At 44.5% G+C, this 17,602-nt stretch overlaps 1 protein-coding gene and 1 long non-coding RNA gene across 3 annotated transcripts in view; one reads left to right on the forward strand and one right to left on the reverse strand.

Annotated features, from left to right (window-relative positions):
- The window catches only part of LOC101067285 (glypican-5-like), a 66,916-nt gene extending 59,694 nt beyond the window's left edge, over window positions 1-7,222 (forward strand). For both annotated transcript variants that reach the window (XM_011616402.2, XM_011616404.2), the window contains one exon: window positions 5,394-7,222. In XM_011616402.2, coding sequence (XP_011614704.2) covers window positions 5,394-5,581 — 188 coding nt within the window. In that variant the 3' untranslated portion in view covers window positions 5,582-7,222. The remainder of the gene's footprint in view (window positions 1-5,393) is intronic.
- On the reverse strand, window positions 864-17,594 carry LOC115247849 (uncharacterized). The gene is made up of 5 exons (XR_003886902.1): window positions 17,361-17,594; window positions 13,205-13,307; window positions 12,808-12,981; window positions 2,438-2,640; window positions 864-996 (listed from the first exon to the last, which is right to left on the reverse strand). It is a non-coding gene; the product is annotated as an uncharacterized lncRNA (long non-coding RNA).
- Window positions 17,595-17,602: the final 8 nt, after the last annotated feature.

A 17,602-nucleotide genomic window follows, 5' to 3' on the forward strand; every position in this document is an offset into this window, starting at 1 on the left:
CGTGTTGCTGTCTCCTTCACGCTCATCTGTCTAAACGGACAACCTCAACACCTGCCGGTGCAATAAGGCATCTGGTGTTTGAGTGTTCACCGGTGGAGTGGAAGGTGTGTGACTGAATGCTGTAATCATCCAAAAATGTTGGGCAATCCACAGTGAGGTTTAAGGCCCTTTCCCGTCAGCGCTCCCTTTTGTCTTGAGAAACGTCCCATTGACTCGTGCAGGTCACTGTCCTCCCAGGTCTCCTTTAGCCTGCTTCTGTGTGTATGCATGTCTGTGCATAAATCTTAATCAAGCCTAACGGTCTCGCACAAGCCAAGAACTGCAGCTGGCGAATTCCACCACAGCAATCCTTCCGTGAGGGTTGCTATGCAACTTTAGCCGTTGCTTGGTTAGCTGTAGGCTAAAACGTGTACCCCATTAGCACCCCTGTATTTATGCCCCTTCAGACCCTTTTCTGGCCTATCAGAGAGACCCAGTACCCTGAAGGACACGCGGTTCCCAGAGGTCTAAATGAGCTTTTCTGTGTAATGCCCCACAGAAGTTCAGTGCATTTCTCAGAATACAGAATAAAGAATTTGTCGGGCTAAGGAGCCCCTGGTTTAAATGGCGCAGAATAAAGAGTGAGTCACAGACAAAAGTGGGACAGAGATGGATGGCCAGTAATGAACTGTGTGAATGCATCCTCCCCCCTTCCCTCCGCCTCCTACCCCCTTTGTAAGAAATTGTGTGCAGAAAGAGATAAGGAAAGGTTGTTTGACGGCTTTGGCAGGTAAATGCATCAGAGATAATCAGGGAAAAGCGTGGAAATAAAGATAGCGAGCAGAGGCATCTTGGCAGCCTGACGATGTCAGAATACCTGTGAACATCACACTTTTATTTGAGTTCAAAGGTCCCACTATAGGCAGACAACGGGGCTGTATATTAATTATGAGGCTCTATCTACAAAAAAAACCTGATGCCCACCTGCCGCAGGTGCTGCTTTCATTGTACCGTCTCCTGGAAAACAAAAACACACATGTGAAAGTGAAAGTATGAGCACAAGCAACCGTCAAGCATAAAGGTTAAACATTATGGATCTAACTGAAAAGATATGGGCTCTAAGGTTCATGTATCATTCATAGTAATAATAATAATAATGATATTGATAATATTATATAAATCCTATTATTTGTTGTTGTAACAATTAGCTAAATTTAATGTAGCCACTAAAATAGGCTTGGTTTGTTCTGTTTTGTTTAATGTATAACATCTTTTTAAAGTATCTGTGAGCTCACCTCTAATTTAAAACACTGCTAGTTTAAGACTCATATAAATATTCATACACATATCTTTAGACTTCTTAAATCTGTCCCACTTAAGAGAATTTGCGAGTGACGATGTCCGAAACGTATAGTTCTAATTCACGTTTTCACCATTTGCATGTGCACAGTCACCGCTAGCACGCGTAAATCTCTGTGACTGTGTTCCAGCTTTTATTTATGTCGGTCTTGGAGCGCTAAAAAAAGACAAGAAAAAAAGAATCCAAGTCAAAGGTCAACACTCTTAATGAAACATTGCCGCGAGGCAGGTCCAGTGGCCTTGTCAAAACCCCGGTCTGCTTTATGAACCCACACACCCACTGTGCATCCGCCCCCCCATCGGCATACCAGGGAGAAAACTCTCAAGGTCAGGAGAGTGAGCCTCGAGACAGCGAGATGGTGAGAACAAGAGTGCGAAAGGATAAGGAAGTTACTGACCTCTACCAGCCCCCACATCCACGTTGAATCCCCCCACCTCCCACCCCACCGAAAAATCAAAGCTCCACCTTCTGACTGCCTTTATGATAGCACAGCATGCAGATGAGTGAGAACTGCCACAAGTGCTTTCAGGGGAGAGGCAACAAGCCAGACCTTGTGTTTACTCACGCAACCGCTCGTGGTGGCTTTATGCACCAGAAAGTGAAAGAAATATCCGTATCCGTTTCCCACAGTTAGCTGCAGAAAACAGTAGATGCTAGCCTGCCGTGTCAACTCGCTACGGCCTGGTTTACTGTCGCGCCGTTCCAAACTGGACGCTACCTGTGCAGCCCACCCCACGCACTCCACGCCACTGAAGGCGCATGCAGCCACAACACAAACAGATCCCAAACAAACAGATTTGCCCTCTCAGAAAGTCCTGATGTGCTGTTGCTGCTTTCCCATTTGCGTGCACACTGGCTGTCTGTGCGTCTTTATCGTCGGAATGCATTACGTGCTCAGGGAAAAAAAAAGACTGCCTCTTATCACGTGAAGACAGAAGCAGCGTTGTCTGAAAACAGTGTGTGTTTTCCCCCCGCATCGGGTTTAAGGATGTAATCTGGGTGCGAGCGAACCAAGAGAAACACGTGAAAGGGATAGAGACAGAGAGCGGAGCTGCAGGAGGGGAAATGACGGCTGAGTCATTCGCTATCCCGGCTAACCTTCTGAAGCTTAGTCCTCCCTTCCTCGCTCTCCTGCTCTTTAATCCGGCCTTGCTCTTGGCTGCCGCCTTAGGTCCGACTCTTTTTCCTGTCCTTGGGCGTGTTAGTTGCAGCTGTTGCGTCTCCATTCTGCCAATGGGAAATGGGAGGATTCTCCAGACATCCAGGCTGCCCGTCTGGGAAGACCTTCGCAGGAAGGCATGCTAACAGGGGTTTTGCATATACAGAATTATGTTAGATTTATAGTATTGTAAAAGACAAAAGATGTCCAAAATAAGCAAAAGCAAAGTTTGCCATTGTAATACATCAACTTTTGTAATTAAGTGGGAGCCCAGACAGCACCTCTGGGAGAATACTAGGGCGCTGCCAAGGCAAGCAGGAGATGCAATCTCTCCAGTGCCTGCCCCAGGGTCTTATCCACGATGAGCATGCCTGAAACACCTCCCCGAGGAAATGTCTGGAAGGTATCCTGGCCACATGCCCATATGACTTCAGCTGGCTTCTTTGGATCTGAAAGAGCAGAATGCCCTGCTCTGAGCTATTTCTGGCTGGCTGAGCTCCTTGCCCTATCTATATGCATGAACCCAGCCACCCTACAGAAGAATTTTGGCCATTTGTATCTGCAGACTTGTTTTTCCGGTGCCTACCAACCCACGGCTTCCCAGACCAGAGCCTTATGCTCTCTGCCACTTACTTCCATTCTCCCTTTGGAAGTCGACAGGGCTGCTGGAATTTAAAACAGCAGATTGATGTCCCTGTAACATTATCAGGGTAACGGATGAGAGCTTTCTTGATACTGCTGACTTTACGATGACGATGTATAAACCCCCCCCCCCCAACCCGCCTTTTTTCTCCCTTTGGTTCCTCACCATATTTAGGGGATTTGCATCTTCTGCCACCCTCGTCTCCTTAGGTTAACAACTTCTTGATTACACGCTCAACCTGTTAACCCTCATTTAAATACACAATCGCTATTCTTATGATTTAAAGTATAGATGCACAGAATCTGATCTGCCTAGAAATATTGATTAAAGTTGGATAAAAATTGTATAATTTAAATTATTTACCATTTAGAATTGAATATAATTAAGATGTCTAACTTTTTGGGCACTACCTGTACCCAACAAACACAAATCATTTAAACGAGGATAATAAACAGCCCACTGCGTTTTTGACAAATTATACTATAGCGTGAAATTGACAAAAAAAACAACACTCATTATTATTGTAATCTTTTCCCGCTCTTGAATCCACATAAATCATCCATCCAGCATATCTCCACACACTAATTTCTCAGTGGAAACCTCAGTGTGATTTCACCAGTGAACCAGTTTTTTGTTTTTTTTCCCAGTCATGTTTCAACAGATGCGCACAAAAACATTCATACTAACGTTATTTTTTTGCACTGGTTCACTCCTTCAATTCCTAAAACAAAAAGGCACTTGAACCTAGTGCCGAATTTGTGCCATTTAATTTGTGTTTTGAAGCGAACTACTGTGAAGGAAGGTTTGGTGTGCATCGTTGTCATATATGGTTTTCTTGTTTGGTTCAGTCTCTGTTTTCTTGACATTTCCCTGATGAGGTGCAGCCCATTTCCATTGACACATTCAATGCAATCTGATTTTGGATAAACAATGTCTTTGTCTATTGTCTATTGAAACAGCTAAAACCATTGGAACTAAAACACTCCTTTCTCTGGAGCCTTGCCTAACCCTTTCAGTGTGTGGCTGCAACCCCCTTGTGCACAGAGGGGATGTGTTCAGAAGGATTCTCAGTGCTAAAAAAAACCACGTTAGCACATTTTCCATATTTAATTCCAGTTTGATGTCAGCACGTTGAGGAAGAACAGCAAAAGTTGAGGTAGCCCCTCCTCTTCCACCGAGTACTTGGACTTGTGCAGTATCTCACGATTGTGTCATGTCTGATAACATCACATTTACCTGAGTTTCAAGTCACCTGAGAGGTAAACCAACATTGTTCAACTGTCAATGGGGGAATTCCTACCAGCCCGCTGTTGTTCTGACAGTAACACAGATATCTTTGGTTCACCCTGATGCTATGTGCCATGCTACCCACAGGTCTGCATGCAACAGACTGAGGCTTAAATACAAGCAGTTATCTTAGAGGCATGTACACATTTAGTTTGCTCCTGTATGCCAAAGCTCAATGTTGCCTCAACTTATTATAATAAAATGATAACCTTTGTTTAGGGAGTACCCAGATTTCCAGGTGCTTCCCAAACAGTTAAAAACAGCAGCATAACAATAACAACAACATGGGCTTTCAGAAGAGATTTTAAAGTTCCGTGACACGGTCAGGCAGGCCGCTCCAAAGCCAAGGGGCCCTGACCGCAAAAACCCTTCCAGCCTTGACTGAGAAAGCCAGAAAGTCTGAGGATCTTAGGCTGTGGGCTGGTTCATGCAAGGCCAACAATTCACTCAGAAAACGGGCCTTAAAAGTGAACTGTAACATTTTAAAATCAATGCTAAAATGGGCTGGGAACCAGTGGTGGGAAGCCAGATGTCATGAGATCTTTTTAAACCTGTGAGAAGCCTCACTGCATTTTGAACTAGCTAAAGCCGAGAGAGGAGCCTTGATGCATAAATCTCTAAGATAAACTTCGTTCACATCCCTGTCCCAACTTCCTGAGTCCCTGAGTATGATCGTTCAGGTTGTGCCAATGATGATCTATATTACAGACCTTTTAAAATACAATCTCTACTGCGGGAAGGGGTAAGATTAGCATTAGCTGATATTAGCTTCATGAACTTCCATGTTGTGTCAAAAGTGTTCCTCAATGTCTGCAGCTGGAATTTTGTTTTCCAGGTTATGATCCCGCAAACGGCAACGTTTCTCTGTGCTAACAGTCGTAAGACATTAGGATAACTTGATTACCATAAAATGAAACACCATTTATCTCTGTGTTCCTATTCCCTTCCTCTTTTGTCTCTCGCAGCGCACACTCAGGCCCCCAGTGAGCGGAAGCCTGTTGTGAGGCAGCCTGGAATTGACAGCGCACATGAGAATTCTGCCAAGCCCCCCTTGGTGAAATTGATAAGGGGCTCTGCAACTGGCAGCTGGGCCAAACACTGGAGCCTGGCACTGCTGTTCACCGCGTTGGGCTTGCAATGGACCTTGTTCTGAATCTGCCGCCTACCCGGCTGCCCTAGCAACAGCATACACGCACGCAGACACTTATATCATATACGTATAAATTATAGCATCACGACTCCTGTCCTCATCATATGCGGATGGATGGAAACTTGCAGGAAATGAAGGATGATGGAAATGAAGAATGAGGCGGAAGAAGAGCTCCGACAGGAAGTAGAGCATCGTCCTGCAGCATCACTACCATGGGTGTATGCACATGTTAATCCCACGCACATTCAGCTACCAGATCAGGCCAGGTGCTTCTTGTAGGCTGTCTGTGGCCTGGACGATTGTACATGCAGCCATCTATGGTGCCCTCGGTCTCTGTGGTGTACAACAGGACTACAGCGCCACTCAGTTTTTCCTTTTGAAAGGCTTAAACGTATACAGACTCATAAATGCAATCCAAATACAGCTGTTTTCTTCTGTTGCTCCAGGCTTTTTTTTTTTTTCTTTCTTTTCAGGCCACTAAAAAGGCTCCTAATGGTGACTTCACTGTTTGCCAGCAGGGCATAAGAATGTAGTTCATTGAAAAACTAAACTTATTTTCTTTTTGTGGATTAAAGAGTGCATGATAGATTGATAGCTCGCTCCCATGTTCCTGGCCTAGAACAGCAGATTTGATGTACTTATTGACTATGTACCTTGGCAGGGATTAGACTGTAATGAGTTCACAGTTAGAGCACAGGCGCAACACAATGTGAGGTGTGTATAGTATGTCACTGTATATAAGTGGAAGGGTTTGATGTGAGCTTATGAGGTTTGGATTTCTTCTCCTTTTGCTATGAATGGAATTGTGCTTGATTGCCCATTACCAGACACAAAGCAATGCAAAAATATTATTGACTTTTCATTTCTCTGACATATTACTGGGCATTGTCTCTCAAGACAGTAACATATATGATCACATTTTGGATGCATCTACAAAAAGGCTGCACGTCATCGGACTGACTCGTGCTTCCTGCAGGAGCAGGTTTTCTTTGTTTGTCCATGTAATTGCACATTAGCTCGTATATGCAGGCAAGCATGTCCAGATTAAATGCAATCTTTAATACATTCTGTAGCTTAATGTCCAGCTCTCCTTTCCCATGAATGTTTGAAACCTAACATCACCATACATTTGGTGTAAATCGACTCCCCGTAGAGACTCTCTTAAGCAGGCCATTCTGGCCAGTTTCAACACAATCAATGCAAATCCATCCTTGTTGGACTCGATGTACTGGGCCGCTGTAAGGATTTCACTCCCGCTGGATGAGGGCAGTTTCTTCTCTGCAGTTTGGGAGATGAGCCTGTTCTCAGCAACGAGGGAGCCTCTCCTTATGAACAGCTAATTTCTATTTCTGCATTTACTTGTAAATACATTCAATTCTAAACAAAAAAGGAGGTGATGCCAGCTGTGTATGGAATTATTTGTTAAAATGTGTTCTCTTCATCTTATTTGTTTAGTTCAGGCCCCCCGTCTCTCCCCAAACCCTGACTGTCCCGTATTGCACACAACATTGCATGTGTATAAATGTACAGATTTTAAATCACCTGTTTGTTTTGTGTCTTATTCACACTCCTTAAACATTACTAGGATCAACTGTCAGTTATCAATTTCAGTTCATGCATTTATGGGGAACAACTTTTATTAGTTTTGGCATACCTGAGTTGCACTTAGCTGTGATTCTCTGGATCAGTCCTCATCACAGGCCTGTGAGGGCTTGTCCAGGCTGAGGCTTCACGGAAATTTCCCTTTGTTATTGCACTAATGCACCTGTTAAGACAACTTAAGTGTTCTCTTCATGCTTTGAATGCAGTGACATTATTAAATTCACAGCATTGCTCAATCAACTGTGAAAACCCTCCCAAGATGCCAATCCAGCCAGTAAGGTTCTTTTCCTCAAAGATAATTTTGTCACTTTTGTGCCATCAGGACAACCCTAACCCTAACCCTAACCCTAACCCTAACCCTAACCCTAAACCTTTTGTCAATTCAAGGATTATATTTGTCATTTTTTTCTGGGTAAGGCTGTGACTTTTCTACATTTGTAAATGTGTTAATTGCCCTCTCTAAATCTTCAAAAGAATCTTTTGGAATCTTTAACGTGCAACATGTCATGTCTTGTTAGCATACAAGACACCTGTGCACAGCTGCTTGCCAATAAATAGTTACATCACACAGTTCGGAACTTGTCAGATCCAAATTTAATCTATGCAGGGATCAAAGAAACAAGATCAGCAGGTTATAGAATATCTGATGCTGAAATGAACTGTATACCTTTTTAACTAGAAAGATCCAGACAAGCCAACAACTCCTGGCATGAGCTTCAGAAGTCAAGATGCAAACAAGACAGCAGTGCTGAAGCGGCGAAAAAGGATCACAAACAATGGAGACTGTTTGCATTTCGTCTTCAAGATATGGACGGCAGCTACTAAAGATGTGTGACAACGTACTGCACAGTGAAGAGTGTGGTAAAAGTCAACAAAGACATGATTTGATAAATCTTTAGTTCCACGGGATACGATAGCTGAGGATTTTGGACAATGCCGTTCCCACCAATCAGTTGGAGTTGGTTATTTTGGTTTCTGCAGACTCAAACGCAGACACATTTTTCCCAAACAGAACTTACAGCTTGGTGGAAACACGGCTTAACCACATTTTGTTGCCAGTCATGCAGCAGCTGATCCATGTGTGGTAACACTATAAGAAGGCAAAGTGTCTGAATCGGACCTCTTGCGTCAACATACCCGTCCATATGTGCACCAGGAATAGACAGGTGGGGGAGGGGCAGCGACCGTGACTTTTCATTTTCACAGGCCCTGAAATAGACTGTCAGCTGGGATGTTAGCGTCGCTGTTAGCCTCCCCTGTCTGCCACATCGAGGGGTGCCACGAGTGAGGAGAGAATGCCGATAATGACTTGCAAAAAGTGTGATGTAACATTTCAAGCTCAATTAGGTGCGTTCCGTGTGGTGGGGAGAATTTCTAGATAAAACCAGATAGGCTAAGTCACAGACAAACATTAGGAAGCAATCTTCCTAATTGGTCTTTAAGGTCCAATTTTCCCCTGTGGTGATTACGAAAGCATGTGATGGCAGCGCGTCAGGCGACAGTGGCCCTGCAAGTCTCACCACACCTCCCCCTGTTTTAGCCATCAGCCTCAAACTACATCACCAACACTTTCCAGACTGCAGCGCACAGTGTCCACAAGCTCCTTCTCACCGTCTTTGTCCCTCCCCCACACGCACATGCAGTCGTACGAACTTTAAAACGATCGCGAACACAAACCGATGATGTCAACACCACACCCTGTCTCTAGCGCTTGTGCGCGTCCAATTGTAGAGAGTCTGCATATGATCCTCATATTTCATGCTTGTTACTACGAGGTCTCCGTGCCAGCCATGGAGGGGAGCTAAGACGATGTCCAGTCAGAGGATATTATATGTCCTGTTTGTCTTCGCTGTGATTAAACTGCATTGTCCGAGCCTGGCAAAACTGAAGCCGCCTGCCGTCCTTTAATAACCTCTGCTGTCTAACAAAGCCAGCCAAGTCGAGGATTACTTAAAAGTACAGTAATAGAACCCAACTCAGACAGCGAAGGCTGGCTTCAAACCCAATTCCAGCTGGGGTTTATTTCCTAAATTAACTTTGTCAGAACATTTATGAAAAAAATAAAAATGTGTACAGATTTGCGCTAGAGAACAAACTTGCTACCGAGGAACATTGCAAGGAGCGGCACGAGAGGGAGAGAATTCAGGGGACCTGAGGTCACAGCCGCTCAGCTGTCTGTCTTGGCTATTTTAAATTGTAGCACACATCAGCACTTCTGTTCCAGCGGCTCGGCCAAAACAGTAAAAATCACTGCACAAACGGACACGTCGCTTGTCCTGACTGGCTCTCACAGTAATTCAGATTTTCAGGGATGAATCTAGCAAAAGAAAGCTCTCACAGATGTTCTCAGATACCCTCCTGACCATAAAATGGTTGTCTCGCTATGTGTCGCAACAGCAGAAGGCGCTCACGGTGCCAGGTTTTGATTGGAAGTAATGGAAATTGCTTTTCAAGGACAGACAATCCAGGGAAAAAGGGGCAAAGCAAAGGAGGACCTGTGGCTCATATTTACCGCAGATCTCCTCCCCGTCTGTGTTTCACCAGCTCATCAGTCCTCCTCCGTGCAGAGTTCGTCTTCACAACAGTCGAACACAATCTGTCACCGCCAATTCTCCCTCCATCATAGCTGCTGGCCAATTAGCACTGCCTTCAGCGAGCTACTGAGTTAACTAACTGAGTCCAATTAAGCACATTTTCAGCATGACATGCCCTCAACAGGAGCAGCACTGACAGAGATCAAATTTACAACAGGGACACAAATATTTTTCCTGACTGCTGCTAATAGAGCACTGATTGGCCTCGGTTGGCTGTTCCGTCTTGTTTCTCGCGCTGCGATGGCACAGGTCAGGTAAACAGCATTAGTAGGTGATGTCTGCCCGTCAGCTTTTATAAGGTTTTTCATCATTTTCTTCCCGAGGAAAGATGTACAGTAATTTGCCAGTGACTGATGGTACGGCGCTCATACGGGAAGCAGTCGCACATGCTATTTCAAACACCTAAAGGGGAGGCATGAGCTCAGCGGAGGGCTCACTCTGACCGGTCGTCCTGTATTTGTACAAACAGGGCGGCGTATTAATGCAGCAAAACAGGGCGGCCATTCAGCTGTGCGATAATCTCAGATCCCACAAGAATTCCAATTTGTTCCGCCTGTTGTGAAACTGATCGAGGCAGGCACAAACCTCCACATAACGCCGATCACAGCACCAACACACTGAGGGTTACACAAGAAACTGGGTATAGAGTAAACAAATGAGTACTGATTTATTTAGTTCCGCTTGCTCTTTCACTCTCTGATATCGGAATTGTCACTTTGGATTCTGTTGAACCTAAATGCCCAAAACTCTTCCTGGTAGCTGCAGCAGTCCCAATTTAAAGTCCTACTTTGCTATTTCTTCCTGCACACATTTCCTTTCATTTCCTTCTCCTCAGCTACCAGAGATTGATCGAACAAGTACACCAACACCCATCGCCGGATGGCTCATCATTAGAGCATTAAAAATGCTGCCAGTTGCCGCAAAGTTATGGAAAGCAATTTTGGAATGCTCAACGTGCTGCGGTGCAACGCCACGGGCTCCAAATACAAATGCTGGTATGCACAGATAAATCCACAAAGCATACATAAGTAAACATAAATAGTTAACAAAATGGAGTACAAATGGGAGTGCGTTATTCTTGCTTGTTTTTTTTTAGAGAAGCACACTTGTGTACAAAAGGCCCATAATAACACATTAATAATTAGGTCAGTGAGAAAAAACAGCTACGCCAGGAGACGTGATGTAACAAATAAGTTTTAATCTGCTTAAAAGAGTGGGCATCCTGGACACGGACCCAGCAAAGGAATTATAACCCCGGAGCTAAATTTGGACTATGGGAAGGCCTTGAGCCCGTTTCAAGGACCTGTTGAGGTTATGAGTTGATGTATATTCATATGAGTCTGTTTTTTTTTTTTTTTACATTTGCTTTGAAATTCTTTCTAAAATCCCGAATGTCAACAGCTAATGTGAGGATGTGCCAGCGGTACGAAGGCTGACGGCTCCTTGTTTTGTTCTGATAACCAACATTTGCTGTCGGCACATACTGGGCTCGCAGACGTGCCGGCTGAGGATGAGTTGTCATGAGAATGCATCATGTCTTTAATCAGGCCGCGCAAAGGTGCTTGAACATTAGTCAGCACCAAAGCCCGGTGGTTATGAAAACAGATTAACTGAGTCGCCACAGTCAGGGACAAATGTGGCTGCACCAGGACGAGCCCAGGATGAAGAGAATGTTGGAGATCTCTGCTGGTGTTTGTGTGTGTGTGTGTGCGCCTCTGTGTGTGTGTAAACATCTCATCTCTCTATCAAGGGCCTTTTGCTTGCTACCAGTAGCCTCATTTCCTATGTCCCAGAGATGGATGAACAATGGGGTGAAAGTTCTACAGCTCCCCTGGGTGCTGTTGTCCCTCCACTCCCCCCTGTGTGCCCCCCCCTTTCCCCATGCAAATCTCTGTGTTTTCATTTCATACACACGTTCCTGTGAATATTTTAGTGATGTAAGTTTCTGCATGCGTATCCGGTCGGCGCCGCGTGCGCTACCTGGGATGAATCCGCATGATTGACTGCGAATGGCTGGTTCTGATTCGAGCGGTATGCGGATCATAAAAGGGCGGAAATCACATTTTCAGAGCCTCTGTTGTCTTAATCCTGGCACATCCTCCATTCGTCATACCAGACGGGATTTGGATTACACCGCCGACACCATAAACATATTTCTTTACTTGACTGCTGTTGGGCCAACAGGGAATGTTCTCAGATGTTTCTGCGGCTGCTGGTGCTCCGGGCGAGGCGAACGATGAAAAGGTTAACTGCTAGGTTGCTGCTTCTTTTACTTGGGTGGTAACATTTGACACTATTACATCACATGCATGGCATTCGCTCTGAGGTTGCTATTTTCTGGCGAATGCAAGCCAACATTTCCTTGTTTACTACGTGCACGTTATGGCAATAATCATTAGATAGTGCCGTCTAGTGGGGGTTTGACACACAGTCCCCTTAGAGCCAGGTTTCCCACCTGTAGCTGATTTTATTATATCTGCTGAGACGCCTGTATAGATAATAATATATTAGCATATTAGCTGTGAAGCATCATGACTGCTAAATATTCAGCAAATGGATTTATACTGGGACTGAATCAAGAGTTAATTTTTTATGATGGCCTAGCAGTTAGAAGCTTAATGTAGGTTTATGCTAAGGTTCAGATTATATCAGGCTACTCCAAACCAAAAAGCAGGTATGGATGGATGGATGGATGGATGGATGGATGGATGGATGGATGGATGGATGGATGGATGGATGGATGGATGGACGGATGACTGACTGGCTGGCTGCATGGATGGATGGATGGATGATGGATGAATGGATGAATGGATGAATGGATTGATGGATGACAGATGGATAGATGGATGGATGTTTGGATGGATGAATGGATTGATGGATGGAAGGATGGACAGATGGATAGATGGATGGATGGATGGATGGATTGATTGATTGATGGATGGAAGGATGGACAGATGGATGGATGTTTGGATGGGTGGGTGGGTGGTGGATGGATCCTGTGTGTCAGTTACATTACTTATTTACATTACTTACCTTGTACTTATTTTCCATTTCAGGGAACCAGATTCCACTCGCAATGATACAGCGATGAGATCATGTGTGAGTTGAGCTGAATTCAAGTGACGTTGGCCTGATGCGTCTTTTGATGTTCCTCCTGGGGAACAGTCAGTCAAATCTATAAATGTATCCAGATGGAAGGAGGCTGACCTGATAAAGACATAACAGGCATCAGAACGCTATTTGAATGCGTCTGTCTGCTGGAGCGAGTTAGAACTCTCTTCCCTTCAGGTTATTTATGTATCTGTGCGAAAACATAAATAACTAAAACTAAAACTTAGGGTCGGCTCATATCACCAAAAATCTGCTTTTGTAGGCACTTTGCAATCATGTGTGGTTATGACCATCTATATGATAATGCAAAAATTGTTACCTTTGTTTTTTTATCCAACTGGGATGGATAGATTCTTTGGCTTCGTATGAAGGATGTGCAGACAAAAGCTGACGCTTCGTCGGTGCCAACAACTGCATCGTCTCTGTGATCAAAGGGTGATAAAATGCTTTGATGTGAAATATATGGCTGAACTCTATGTAAAAGCAAGAAAGCATCACCGCCTGCATTCTCAAACAGATGCTTCACACCTTCAATGTAAGTGTTATACTGTCATTAAGACAAATTGTTAAAAGGAAAAAATGTGAGGAGGAGGAGGATTGTGATAAAGCGCTTCAGTACGGGGGAGGCCTGGGAGGAATGTGAGAGGAATGTGTGGATATTCTGAAGTGGCAGTGGGAAAATAATGAAGCGCTCCTCATAGGGGGCTGAGAACCACACAGAGATGTGGCCTCCCACTGTTCCCGAGGTCCACGTGGACACGAGAGGCTGCCAATCTGGAGGAAGATCCGCCGCAGAGCCACAGGAAAAACAGGCAGGGTTGACTCTGGACGGCTCCAAGGCATCGAAATTCAGAGACATGTTTTCTTTTTCTGCCGCCACACCGAAGTCGACGTCGAGGGCCATCTCGGGGACCTCAGACATTTTTTTCCCCCTGCACTTGATGTGAAGTGAGTCCTTAATGCACGACACGAGCCCTGAATTTATAAGCAATTGGTAGATGGAAAGTTATTTACCCTGCTTGATACATCATAAATAAAGGAATATGAGTGTAGCACACAGGGCTGAAGAGTTATGGTGGGTGCAGGACTGGAGGAAAGAACCAGTTCAGTCTAAAGATGTATTTGAACACATCTTTGGCCTTATTTAGAGACTTTTTATTTTGGTTTAGGTTATGGAACATGAAGATACCAGCAGAGGGATATAAAGGCAGCATAGGAGCAAGAACTTAAGGGTTGGACCATGCGTGGAGGTCTCAACCATTTTCCTCTCTTTTTTTATCTCCAGTTCTGATTCTTTTCACTGAGCAGTGAAATCCCTCACTGCAGCTGTTGCTTACTTGAACCAACTCATTTTTTCTGACGCTCTCCACGCGTCATCCATCATCATCTTCTATCCTTCCTTATCTTAGCCCACCTCCTTTCCTCCCGGTTCCCCCTCACTATTTCTCTTCAGTATTATCTGTCAGCCCTTTGCACTTGCCATCTAAACGTTCTCAGAGAGCCGGGGAAGCTTCTCTCTCTCTGTGCGTACGCGGCAGTACGCAGATGTAGTATTTATGGAGCGCGTGTTAGCGCAGACAGACGCTGGGTAAATGCGATCAAGAGATGATGGAAACAGGACAGGCAGAAAAGCATCCGTGAATCAGCCTGGTAAAAACAGGAAATGCGTTTTAAATTTAAAGTAAATGTGAAAAATGGGCAACAAGGCCAATGTACTAAAGTTGATGACAGCTCAGAAAAGTGGAAAGGATGTTATCTTCAAGACCACTGACTGAGACTGTATTTGAGGCAGGGGACACAGCGATCTTCCTCAGAATGCTTTCATAATCTGTTGAAACAACACTCATATTTACACAGAACCTCGCCGGTCAGCCTGGCTGCTCCCTAGCTCTTGGATGTGATGTGTGTTTGTGTCTGCGCTTTCTATCAGATCTGGCTGTGTCCCGCTCTTTATCTAATTTATATCTCCACAAAACAGGGAGGCCTGCACTATACTTATCTGTGCATAACTTTAAAAAAAAAAAAACAACTAACAATTTCATCGTAATCAATAAATTCACCTTCAACGGGAGGATGAGATTATCTCTGGAGATGCCTCCCCTGCAAAAGTCAAAGCCAAACAGGCTTGTGGGTTTTAGGAAATGTCTGCTTATCAGACAGACGCTTTGACTGAAAATGAGGGAAAAAGGGCACTGCTGTGTAACAGCTGGAAACCGGAGCGCTCAACCATTAATCAGCACAATTTCAGAAGGCGTGATTATTGAGACCTGTGAAATGTGTGTAACGTCTCTGGTGAAGGACAAGATTGATTTCTGGTAATGAAATCACACATAAGGCAAAAAAAAAATTTATAGGATTCAAAAAGGATGATTTGTTCACTTGAGGCATAGATGAGAGTGAGAATTGGAAGAAGAAGTGCAGTAAAAGTGCAGAGCAAATTCATTCATACAGGAGGATAATAAAAAACACACACACACACACACACACACACACACACACTTTTTGACTCTCCATGTTTTGCTGTTCCTGCCACCCACCCCACCCAACCCCCACCATGCCCTGCTGCTCATTAGAAGGCCTTTCATGGTCAGAGGCAATAAAACTTCAATAGGAAGCAGCCCGAAGGAAACCTGCTCATTCTGTGGATTTACTGAAGGCTAATGACATGAGCTCCTGTCCCACGAGGTGGAGGGCCCATCAGTTTCCCATCAAAAATCAACGCTGACCTCTGGACCACATGTGGACCCTTTCCAGACACAAAAACTCAAATTACAAACACGCCAACAGCTCCTTGACAGATCTACACATTGGGGTCATGATGTTTTATCACTGGCCACATGTGTGCAGGTCTGCAGCGATACATCCACAAAACAAGGATTTGATCGGTTGATCGGATGATAAAGATGTCCTTGAATGTCACAGGGTACATTCCCGAATCATTAGCACCGCTGGCGAGCATAAAACCTGCGTCGGCACACTTATACACGCCTGCAAATAGAAGATTAAATTCACATCTGCTTAGAAATTCACCCCTTAAAGTTGCTTTTTAAGCCACAAACAATGTTTTCTATCTCAGAAGACTAAATGAACATGATTTATAGTCTTCAATAAAATTCTCTATTATAAGTATTTTTGAGAAATAATTAAATAAGTTTAATGGAAGAGCACTGATTAGCTCCAGAGTTTCAGTTCTTTGGTTTCTGTAAGACAGCTTTATAATAATATGCCAGAACGATGATCATCTCCACGGGGATCTGGTGCTGGAGACTCAGCATGTGTGTCCCGGCTGCTGTAAGCTAAACACCTGACACAGCACAACAATAAGTGGTAATTCATGCTCATTTCAGCGGCCTAATAACAGGAAGTGATGGCAGCTGTTCGTCAGTGAGTGATATGTCAAACCCCGCCCCCTTTTGTTTGGGCCCATCAAAGCATGAGTAAGAGAATAATTATATAGCAGCGTTTCCAAATGTGTTCATAAACAATGTCTGCATCCAAACCAAATGGGAGTCAGGAAATGACTGTAATTGCTACTTCCCTCCCTGTCCTTTCTCCTTTCTTGGTCTCTCGCCTTCCCTCCTCTGTTCGCGTTGTATGACGGCTGGTTATTTCAGGCGGCGCTGGACTTTTTCCCAGGTGTCACTGAAATAATGCGCGGTGGCATCTCCTTCCACAAGCAGAAGCTGACTGGTTCAATTTCACACACTGAGCTGACTAAAGTGGGCTTATTTTAAGAGCTGTTTATGCGCATACACATATTTTATGGGATATAACATCCACTTCAAGTCAGCTGAGCAGTTTGTATGACCACAAAAGCACAACAGCCATGAGAGATTGGCAAGATCCTCTGTTCATCTGCACTGTTACATGCTAGAAATTTATAGTTTACGGGCCTCGAAAGCAACACGGTGAAGCTGAAGACCTTGAAATTCAATTGTCACCACTCTGGATTTTCAGAGTGAATTTACATATGTCCCCCCCCCCTTCTCCTAAATAATGCAACCCTCTTAGTTGTGGACATGTTAACGCCACTGGGCATGACGAGTTGCTGGTGTGCTTGGCTCCGGGAGACTATAGCCGCTAAGCCTATTAGAATTAATGAATGCTGAAAAATGCCAAGTATTATTGAAATGCCATGTGCTCTATAAACAGAGCTCGTCCTTTTTTCCAGTGGCTTCCAGCAAACAAAGCCAAGCAAATAAACAGATAAAGCAAATGCAAGAGAATGTCCAACATGGGAAAAAAAGAAAGAGGGCAACAATACATGTAGACCTGTTGTTATTCTGGCCTATTTCTGTGCACAACCGTACATGGCAGCAATCGTTCAGCGTCTGCGCTTGACTGAGATAATGGAGGCTCTCAGCAGGTGACAGGTAAACACAGCGGAAGCAGGCTGTGACCTGTTTAACTGCAGAGGAGAAGCAGCAGAGTTTGCGAATTGGCACGGTGAGGCAGAGGCCCCGCCCACAACTCACCTGTGACACCTGGTCGGTGGAGGCCAAACTGTCAGGGGGCGCATTCTTTCACCAAAAAGAAACAGAGGATGCTGTCAAGTTCCTTTATGACGAAAGGTGGGCCAGAATGCTTTTATATTTAAATAAAAAAAAGAAGCTATAAATACTATTTAGATGGAACGAGATGTAACGGGGACGCAACGATGTGCGAGTGTACTCTCTCCCTCCTCTCTATCTCTATCTCTGCCTCTCCCTCCCTCGCT

Source organism: Takifugu rubripes, chromosome 22 (genome assembly GCF_901000725.2).
Source record: "Takifugu rubripes chromosome 22, fTakRub1.2, whole genome shotgun sequence".
NCBI classification, from domain to species: Eukaryota; Metazoa; Chordata; class Actinopteri; order Tetraodontiformes; family Tetraodontidae; genus Takifugu; species Takifugu rubripes.